This window comes from Mixophyes fleayi, chromosome 1, assembly GCF_038048845.1.
Source record: "Mixophyes fleayi isolate aMixFle1 chromosome 1, aMixFle1.hap1, whole genome shotgun sequence".
NCBI classification, from domain to species: domain Eukaryota; kingdom Metazoa; phylum Chordata; class Amphibia; order Anura; family Limnodynastidae; genus Mixophyes; species Mixophyes fleayi.
The window spans coordinates 188,657,799-188,668,631 of record NC_134402.1 but is presented as its reverse complement, the minus strand read 5'-3'; the positions used below and the strand labels follow the sequence as shown (position 1 = coordinate 188,668,631).

General features: G+C 40.1%; 1 protein-coding gene across 3 annotated transcripts in view; it reads left to right on the top strand.

The window, feature by feature from the left end:
- The first annotated feature begins 3,800 nt into the window (after positions 1–3,800).
- Positions 3,801–10,833, top strand: part of RANBP3 (RAN binding protein 3) — a 61,731-nt gene continuing 54,698 nt past the window's right edge. For all 3 annotated transcript variants that reach the window (XM_075204657.1, XM_075204658.1, XM_075204659.1), the window contains exons 1-2: positions 3,801–3,902; positions 9,783–9,838. In XM_075204657.1, coding sequence (XP_075060758.1) covers positions 3,881–3,902; positions 9,783–9,838 — 78 coding nt within the window. In that variant the 5' untranslated portion in view covers positions 3,801–3,880. The remainder of the gene's footprint in view (positions 3,903–9,782; positions 9,839–10,833) is intronic.

Sequence of the window (10,833 nt, the reverse complement as noted above, 5' to 3'; positions counted from 1 at the left end):
TCCACAAGACGACTTGAAGTGTAATAATGAAGTGACTGTACAATATCTTATAAGAATGAGTAGACAGCTAAAACAACAACAACAAAAACTAAAAATGCTGTCATCTGGTATGCCAGAAACGAACTGTCATGATGTTGAACCTGGAGACTATGTTATGATCCGCAATTTCTTACGTTGATTGTTTAACAGACCGTTGGGAAGGCCCGTACCAAGTGCTGCTGACCAGTACTACATCACTGAAGGTTGCAGAGAGAGACACTTGGGTCCATTCCACCCACTGCAGGAGAGTCCATAATCCGGAGAAAGTGCAAGATAAAACTAAGACTGACGATATAGAGCTGTCACTTGTGAGCCTGTTCCGGGAGACCTAAAGCCTGCATTCGAGACACCTGAACCAGAGACGTTGCCTCAGAACTATCTTTTCAGCGATGGAGTGGCGGTTTATGTTTTTCTTTTGTTCCAGGATTTTCCTTGTTTTTACTCTTTCTAGGACATTCTGTTTTTGTGAAGGAGGATGGAGGATGGAGGAGAGTTCTGGGAGTGATACGGATGAAATGGAGGCAGAAGAAAAGTTATTAGGATACTCAGAGCAGCCCATTATCAAACTTGGTCCGGGGGTTATGAAAAGGTCTGCTAGCTCAGGAACTCAGAGGCAGTGTGAGGGGCTATTGTCTGATGAGTATTGTATCTGCAAGTTCTGCGTCTCCCTAGTTGAAGAGAGATGCATCCAACGATGCCAGTCCCCCAGTACTCTGAATATAGACGGGCATCCTTTGGAGGATTATCACTTCCTGGTGGGTAAGGTGCTAAACCAAACCGAGTGTTGGGTGTGCTCTCACGTGCCAAAAGGGCAGCATAATATAGGACTAGTGCCATTCCCTCTAAACATATCTGAAGTACTCGAATTGAGGGGTGGGAGGCCCATAGACGGGAGGTACAATAACACTATGTCCCCTAGTCTGACGCTTCGACAATACTCCATAGGCAGATCTTTGCTGTGCCTAAACATATCTCATGCAAAGCGCCTGGAGAATTGGGAGGCTGACCTATTGGATCAGACAATGGCTCGTCACACTCATTTTAGAGGGAGACTCACAAGGTCACTACTAGGCAGGAATGTTGATGGAAGTCACAAATTAGGGCGTATAACCAAACATAAGAAGGTATCCATTGGAAAAGTCTCTACAGATAAATGTAAAAATGTCATTAATGCCGACACGTGTCTAGAGCAAATGGAGACACTAGGCATGGGTAGTTTTATCAAAACTCTGTGTGATATAATTCATGGGCATACTGTTCCTTATGTTCTCCCTGATGATGTGTATTTTGTTTGTGGGAGGAAAGCTTATTCCTGGGTGACTCCGAGTTCCAAGGGCTTGTGTTTCTTAGCTAAACTGGTTCCTGAAATCATGACTATTACTCATGAAGAAATGGTTGGTATTCACAAGACTACATCACCACCATACATACACACACAGTATGAACACAGTAGCAAGAGAAATATGATTCCTGGTGAGGAACCCATAGCTACAAAATTGATTAGTGAAACTGCTGGTTTCCAAGTTATGGTTGCTCTAGATCTCACCAGGACCGCTCGGGGAACATTAAACTTTAAATATATCCAAGACCTAGCTAAATTAATAGATAATATCACTGAGATGTATGATGACACTTTCAGGTATACTGGAAGGGAGCTCCAAGCGTACAAGAAGGAGTTGGTGCAACGTAGACTGGTACTAAATTATCTCACCTCTATTACTGGTGGGTACTGTGTGACACTGGCCACCCAGTTCGGTGTCAAATGTTGCACGTACATTACTAATAATACGGATGACCCTAAAGAGGTTATAGACCGGAAGATGGATGAAATTTTGCAGCTGAAATGGGAATTTCGAAAGAGCCATTATTCTTCGTTATATGAGGTCGGGGAAAAGGTGGCGGGTTGGTTCTCGTGGTTGAACCCTGTGAAATGGTTCTCCGGTCTGGGGGAGTGGGTACAGGAAATGGTTGCTAGTGTAGGTAAGCTCCTTCTCCTTATACTGGGTGTCATCTTAGCAATTGGTTTAGTTGTCAAATGTGTTCCTACTTTGTTGAAGTGTGGAAAACGGTCTCATAGGAGTAACACTGAGAAAGAGACTGAAAGGGTGGTACCAGATACCGAGATCATGGTCTGTGAAGAAGTATTGTATAAACCTGAACTTGAAACGGTGATTGGGTGATAGTTTAGTACACTATCAAAGGGTGGAGCTGTCGAAGTCAGCAAATTGGATAAAGTCATTTCAATTAAAGTCTAGCAAACTTGGTTGTCTTTGTCTGAAAAGATGCGTACGGTACGCATCGACGTACAAGGGCACGCTACGGCGTGAAAGGGCGTACGCATCCACTACACGTGGCAGCAACAGTAATTGGTCTTTTACCATACATTCGTACAAACACGCATACTTATAAAATAGTACACATTAATGGTAGTTGCAACACATAGTCAGTTATGTCGAAATATAGTAGTATTTATGTTATATCAGAGTTACATGCATATTAGTGAAATACACGGAACAGGTTGAAGGAATTACATCATGAGTGGTATCATAATGAACCTTGTTACATATCCTACTGTTTGGTTCACTCTGCGAGGGAATCGCAGAGTGCATACACAAGTTATGAATAATAGGGAATTATGAACTACTTAAGACTAAGGAATCTTGGCAGGAAGAGCCGAGCATACCCCCTGGAGAGGTGACCCCCTCCTTTGGATTCCTTAGGATGAACTAGCCAATGATTGACAACCCCTTAGACCTTCCTGAGACCTGGACTAATAGATGCAAGCTATACCATCTTCATTGTATTACTGTATTTGATTGTGTATATAAGCAGCAGCTTCACATCCAGTGTTCAGACATCTTGTCCCCAGACTTCAGGATTGAATGACTGCACTGGATCCAGAGCGCCTGCGATAAGTAACGGCTGTATTTATTATCACTTCGCTTGAGCATATTATTCTACTATTTGCGAATAAATCTTTGTGCGTTGGAAACACAAATCGAGGTTCGACAATCGTTATTGGTTAGCGACAATACGCACATAACAGCACTACTCAGAGGAAGGTGCGGTAACTAACGTGCCCCTGGTGTTCAGCCACCTCAATTAAGCAGTGTCCCAGGCTTGGAGAGGGGTTTCCAGGCACTAGGAAACCCCCCTCGGTTTGCCTATGGACCTAGGCTATGTGATTCAAGTCCAAGTGGACCAAACATCAAATGTTCAAAAGTTACTCTTAAAACTTGGAAAATCCGTTGAAAAAAGGTGTCGGAATATAAATATATATATGTTTATAATGCAAGAATCCCTATGATCTCAACCTCTGGTTTGTACTGTCATTACGACTGCTCTCATTAAAATCCAAAACATTTGTATTGAGCTGGGATAATTTGTATGAGCCGAGAAAAATGTCCCTAATGTATTATGTATATAAAGAGGCAAGTTCTGTTGCAAACCACGGTAACTTCCAAAGATAACTTGTACAAGCCTAGATCTGTCATGGTACATTTGGGACAGTTGCCAGCTACATAACTTTAACCGCATTCATAGCACAAATAAAGAACTATACAGTACTGAGAAGAAACCCCCCCAAAAAGTACTTTATAGCGGACGGCGATATTTTACTACGCATGCGCGTTCCATCATAACATATTCTGCGCATGGTAAAGGTCTTTGATGAGCGAGCATGGTTGAAAATCCTTTATACACGCGCGCAGTAACGATACAGTGGGCGTGGCGAGCCGTGAGAGGCAGTTGCTGGGCCTGGATCTAGTTCCCGCCCAACACGACCCGCCCCCTCACTGTGAAAGCGGCCGCTGAGCATTGTGGGAGCGGCTGAGGCGGTAAAATGGAGGATCTGGCAAACGAAGGTAAGTAGCAGAAACGCGGGGTGGCGATAGTTAACGGGGTGGCTGTTGCAGTACATAGTTATCGGGACTTCGAGGTCTCGAAAATTACGATGGCTTCGGCACCGACTTGAGCTGTGTATCTGTACCCGGCCCTGCAATGATGAGGCTGGAGGCGCGGCTCAGGAGAGACCATGGTCTACAGAAGGCCTATAGTAACCAAGGCCCTGTTTCTGTATGATGTTCTCTTATCCAGCTTCTGCCTATACTTTCCGGGTGTGTGATGCATTGTTCCTCCCTACTGCTAGTTACTCTGTCCCTTTCTCTAGGCTATACAGATATCTGACTATAGGAAATTCCCACAACACATGGAGCAAGTGTTCACTTTTGCCCAGAGTGGTGGAGAGGGTAGTTGTAAACAGTCTATGGATAGGTGTAGTATTGTATTCTAACATATGTAACCAGAGCAAAGCCTACATTAGGAGAGACCTAATACTTTCATTCATTGTACTTAAAAGTGCCCAAGTACAAAAATACATGTATTAAAAGTGAGTTTCACATATTGGCAGTCCTATCTTATGTGTCTCACAGTAGCTAATATTTTCTGTTATAAAAAGTTAAATAGAACTTGATATACATACACTGACTCTAATAAATAAGGAAATTCACCTATTCTTACCAAATATATTTGGCACTTAAGCTGGGTACACACTACACTGTTTTCGTCCAATAATCGGCTCAAACAGCTGACATACGACCGCTCGTTCAAAAGTCGGGTCAGTGTGTGCAGTGACACGATGGTCGAAAGTCTGCCCAAATGGACGATTATCGCCTCATTTGGTTGGTCGTACCGTTTAATATTTTCGTTCCAATCTCGTTTCTGTTGTGTAGTGTGTATAAACTTCCGACCGAACCACAACAGTGAGTACGAAATTAGTCATTGCTCACGACAACATGGCTGTAAAAAGTCGCTAAAGGGACGTCTGCTCTTCCCTTTATTGTCCTAAACAAGGCTAGTGTGTATTCAGTCCATGGACTGAGCGATCGGAACATCGATCGCATGTAAAATCGCTCGGCATAAAAAGTTGGTCGAAATTTCTGTAGCGTGTACCCAGAGAATTTGGTTTAGGTCTTGTTCACCATAAGAAACAAGTCTAGTACATAAAAATATCTGTCTAAAATCTGGAAAATCCTAACTCTCTAAAGTGGCATTCTTATGGTATAGTCAACTCCTGCATCAATTTGAGAGGAAATTGGCTATATGTGGTGTAGTGTACTGTAGCCGTACTACTACACTGTAGTACTGTACTGTAATATAACACACCTACTCTCCATACCTGCAACACTGAGAAGCCTCAAACAAGTCTCATTGGTTTGTAGCTCACAGATATTAAGTGGTTCTAATCTGTAAATAATACAGGACTAGACCATTGCATATTAAAAATTACTGCTGGTGCTTAGATTTTTGAATAATTTCTATTCATACTGGATGCACATATTCCCTGGCTACTTAAAATAACCTGCTTGCTCCTAGATGTGACACTCGCGTTATTTTATTCATCCCTGATCTAATATAGCAGCTAGTATTTGGTCCAACCTGTGTATGTGCTGCCTAGCATTGAAGCCTAATTCAGATTTCAAATTATTGACCTCAGAGCATGAATCTCTGGTGATATCATATGAAAAAATCAGAATTTATTCAGTACACTTCATTCAGAATCATCAAACACTACAACAACTGGTTGGCCAGCAACCAAATGTCATGGTTGTTGGCTGGGTAGGTTCAAGAATGAAGGTGTGCATGGCAGTATACAACTATGTTGTGTGTCAGAGTTATATATTTATGCTGTGGAGTGACATTTCAAGCATGGCTTCTATAAACAGACAATGCAAAGGGGTTAAACAAGTAGCGTGAGCATGCAATTTTGTGCGTTTTAATGTCTTTCAGTCTGGCAAACTTGAGGTAGATCTCCGGTTAAGTACAGTCATATTTAGGTTTTGTAGCCACAGCATAATCTGATTGTTGTTGAAAGTCAACAGTGCTGTCAGTGGTAGAGATGCTAGCTGTCTATCTGCTATTTAAATGTAAGACAATGAACTACTTTAACTTTGAAGGGATTTAAACTTCTATTTAGACAGATAAGTGAATATAGCACCACACCCTGACCTCTCCTTTATATTTGTCTTGTGGATAATCCTGAATTTGTCAAACATAATATATTCTTTTTGCCTTAAAATCATTCCTGCGTAACTAAAAGTAATTGGGCCTTCAGTTAGGCAGTTTTTGTTTAAATTGGATGCCTAGTGCCATGTCGTTCTTTATCCTCACCTGAAATTGATATACAACATTGCATTTGTTGTCCAATGTACTGAAGTTGGAGGTACATTGCGTTTGCATCTTTCAGTTCACACTTCGAAATATCCCCTCACTTTGTATACTTGCCTTATTTGCTATCATTCATGTAGCATTCTTTTGGAAAGCTACAGTGTACAACCAAAGTAGGATAAATGAGATTGCATAAATGATCATGGAAGTGAAGCACAATCTTCTTGACATAAAGAAGCTACTGACAACATTCACAAATACATACATAAGTGTTCTCATACCTTTTACATAATTTGAATTGTTTCAGATTGTTACTGAGCAGCCCAGTGCAAACATTTGCGCTGTCAGCACCTGGGCAGGACAAATATCATTAGATAGGTATTCTTAGTTCTTTATTAAGAAAAAAAATAAAACATTGTTTTTACCTTATTCATGGGGATCTGTACTATTGATGACAATAATTGCATATCTTTCCTGCCTACTTAAAAGATCTTGGTGGCCCTAGATTTTATTTTCCGGCTTTTGATTATTTTTCCACCCGTTTGTCAGTCATTTCTAGCCAGGCAGAGGCTTTGACTACATTGTCCTTTAACAGGATTATTGACAGTCTTTGTAGGTAAAAATGTTCCTCCATTGTTACAACTTTATTTCAAATAGTTTCAGTCGTGCAAAGCTCCTAAAATGTTTAAATATGTTTCTGAATCTTATTCGTTGCTTTATGTAATGCTGCGATATTGGTTGTTTCCCCCCTAGATAGTTGCAGTGCCTGCAGTTGAAAGATTGCCCCTGTTTGCCTATGTGAGCACTCATCTTTTGACTGCAGTAACAAGTCTTAGGGAGCCACCTGCCTTATTTGGCTAATCATGTGGGTATCCAAATCATAGAGTGATTCTGTTACTTGGAACTTGGCGTGTAGTAGACTTCTATTTTAGTTGTACTTTACAAAAGGGTCTATAGTAAAGCATAGATCACTGGTTCCTGTTTATTAGGCTTAAGGTCTGGAGTTGTACATGTGCTGTTGGTATATGCTAATACTTTTAGTTTCTCTTCCACAACTAAATGTGATGCTATTTTGCTGGCCTACTAGCAATGTAAGAATGCATTGTGTTGATTATTGTAAATTATCTAGTAATGTAAGTATATTTTCCTTTTGATGGAATGCATTAAAATAAATACAAAACTTTTAAAATTTGTGAATTAAAGTTAAGAGGACATGACAAGTGTGTATATATACATTTTATATATGTGTGTGTGTGTATATATATATATATATATATATATATATATATATATATATATAAAATCTCTTACGAACTGTGCACACTGGCATAAAAAACATGTATCAAAAATGAAAACACATCCTTGACATTTGTCCTCACTTTTTTTAACCCAGCATTCAAAAAGTGATCAATGTCTCCCTGCAATATGGTGAACAAAGTGGCGATGTTGCAGTTGACGCAAAGTGAATGTTTGTCAAAAAGTCTGTACTTGTCCATTCACTTAATTTTTGGATGAGTTAAAGGGCGTTTAGCAGGCTTTTGGTAGCAAGCACGTATACAAGCTTTAGACTGCAATTTGATTTTGTAGCCACAAGAGGCATGAACATGCCCAATATTGCACAAATAAATCAAGCTTATTTAGTGGTATGTACACCCACTGTTTTATATTTGATTTTTAGCGCGAATGAAAATGTATGTCACGCATGTGTCACATGTGCCTGTGGGTATGTAGCCTAAATGCTGTAGCGTTCACCAATTCACATACACCAATATACAGTTAAATTGATTTCTTCAACAGGTTTTTTTTTTTTTTTTTTTATCAAATACACCTGATATAACGCTGTGTTTGATGTCAAATCCTTTTGACTACCGTTCAGTACACTGGACAGCTACAGTGACCATCAGATGCATTACATAATTTACTTTCTAACTACTCCATGATGTTAGCACTTGATGAGCAAGGTGCCAGGGCAGCACAGTGGCTAAGTTGTTAACATTTTTGCCTTACAGAACTGGGGTCATGAGTTCAATTCCCGACCAAGGCCTTATCTGTGAGGAGTTTGTATATTCTCCCTATGTTTGCGTGGGTTTCCTCCCACACTGCAAAAACTTACTAGTAGGTTAATTGGCTGCTAACAAATTGACCCTTGTCTGTTTGTCTGTGTATGTTAGGGAATTTAGACTGTAAGCCCCAATGGGGCAGGGACTGATCTGAGTGAGTTCTCTGTACAGCTCTGCGGAATTAGTGACGCTATATAAATTGATAATGATGTGTGATCCCCTGATGTTCAGATATGCAACTGTAGCCTCTAAAGGGGATATTTAAAAATAACAAAATTTCACTTGAGTTCACGTTTAACATGAGAGCTCATGGTGCTTAAGGCTGGAAAAACCATGTTGGGCTCACCAAAACACTTTGGTTGTAGAGGGTAATATGCATTGTATATAGGTTACCAGAATACAGTTGAATTGTGTTACATAGTGATCACTAGGGTGGTGCTGCCTTCTCGGCAAAAATTACACGTTTGCTGTTGTAAAACTCTGCCCTCAAGCCGGGAAACAATAGCTTCAACCAAACCATGCCCATATTCTGAGGCAACATCATCATGTCTAGCTCTATGCCAGTACTATCCATATTTGAGCACAGGTGGCGGCAATAACTCGTCTGTACTCAAGCATGGGTATATTTAAACCCAGGACTGTTAAGAGGGCATAGTGACCGAAGAGAAAAAGACCCTTAATCCAGCATGGAGCTAACCAATGTCTAATTGTCATTTTACATTGGGCACCACTCATTCCCAAATCCTTCACCTTCTCGTTCTCCACGTTCGGTGGAATTTACCAACAAAGGTTAAAGGTTCTGATTACAATCTTTTTCCCAGCTTGTGGTATATGAGATACAAGATTTCCTGGTTATGTTGATTTAAGCAGTATATACATTTAAAGGACTTCTCATTCTGCTTCTAGGGGACCACTAAGGAAATAGTTACCACAGAGATTGCCTGAAGTGCATAGTGTACATAACATGTGGGACCTGCCTGCATGTAACAATATATTGCTGATTCAGCCAGCCAATGTAATGTCCTGGAAGTCGCAGTGTGGTGTTTTAGTGCTATGGCTTTCACATGTCAATATGTCAGCTTCCTGAACCAACATACCTTGTAGAGACCCAATTTCATCATGATTGTCATGGGGAGGTACTCCCACAAAACGTGTAATTAAGGGTCAGTCGATTTTATAAAAGTAGAACTTGTCTTGAGACTTTATGTCAACTGTGTTCCTAGCATTAATGTGTATTGTCATCAGCAATCATTTACTACAACAAATGTTAAATTCTGTTTAAAATTTATGATATACCTAAAAGAGAAAATACATTTTGGGGTTTGTGCTTTAGCTATAAAACACTGAAAATAATAATAAAAATAGAATGAACTAGAATTATTTTGTTTTGGGCCAATCATTCACAATCCCCATGACTGGAACTTGGCATTTTGACCTCTATTTAAATTTCTTTTTCAAAAGAGTTGCAGTAAGCGCTTGTTTCTGAAAATACTTAAAGCTTTTCATTTTTCTCTGCAGAAAAGCCTGCCATAGCACCTCCCGTGTTTGTGTTTCAAAAGGACAAAGGCCAGAAGGTAAGGAAAATTTAATGTATACACACATATGTTGATCTCATAGGCTGTAGCTTTAATTGGCTTGACCCAGCCAGTGCTATTTTAAGTTAATCTCATTCTGAAGGTGTCATACTGCATATGTTTTAAGCTGTAGATATTTTTGCATGTAAGATACGTTTATCCAGTTGTGTGATCAAAAGCAATAGTTCCATAGCAATCTGCTTCTGGTTGAAAATATATTTGTATCGTTTGAAAACAAAGTGGGGAAATAAAAAATACCAAAGCACAGCTGTTGTTCCCTACATTTAACTACTGTATACAATTTCCTGGTTCTGTTTAGCATTCTTTCCAGCATTCTCCCCAGAAATTTTACCAGCCGGTGGCATTAAGAAACGGCTGTGTGGTAGCAGTTGTAATATTTTGCAATAATAATAAAATATGTTGGAGGGTATTGCCCACACCTGCCAGGACAGGTCAGACTGGTGGTCAGTGGTCTAACACACACTGCTGGCTGTAGTGCTCACATCGTGTCTGTTATAATAGGAAAAACAATGGTTTATTCTATTATAATAGGACTCTGTTGGGCTCCAAGAGCCGGGTGGCAAGTAAAAACAGCCGGGTGGAGCAACCGGAAAAGAAGTGCTGGAGAGAACACTGCTTTGTAAATATTTTTGTAGCAAGTTTACTATATTGCTCTGTGTTAATAACTCTATAGGCTCATTAGCAAAATAGATACAGTACCTTACTTTCTAGGCATTCTACAATCATCATCAATAGAAAGTTTGAAAAGGACAAGGTCCAATATAAATCTTTTGTGGAACCTCACTAATAATTTAAACCTAGTCCCCAGAGTTTCCAAAACCCAGTCCTCAGGGAGCCTTAACGATGCAGTTTTTTTCTGAGTCATCAGTGACTTATACCACTTGTGGGTCTTTTACAATGTGTCGGTCAGTAATGAATACACCTATTCTCCAGCAAGGAGATATGGAAAACATGCACTGTTGGGGCTCTCTGAG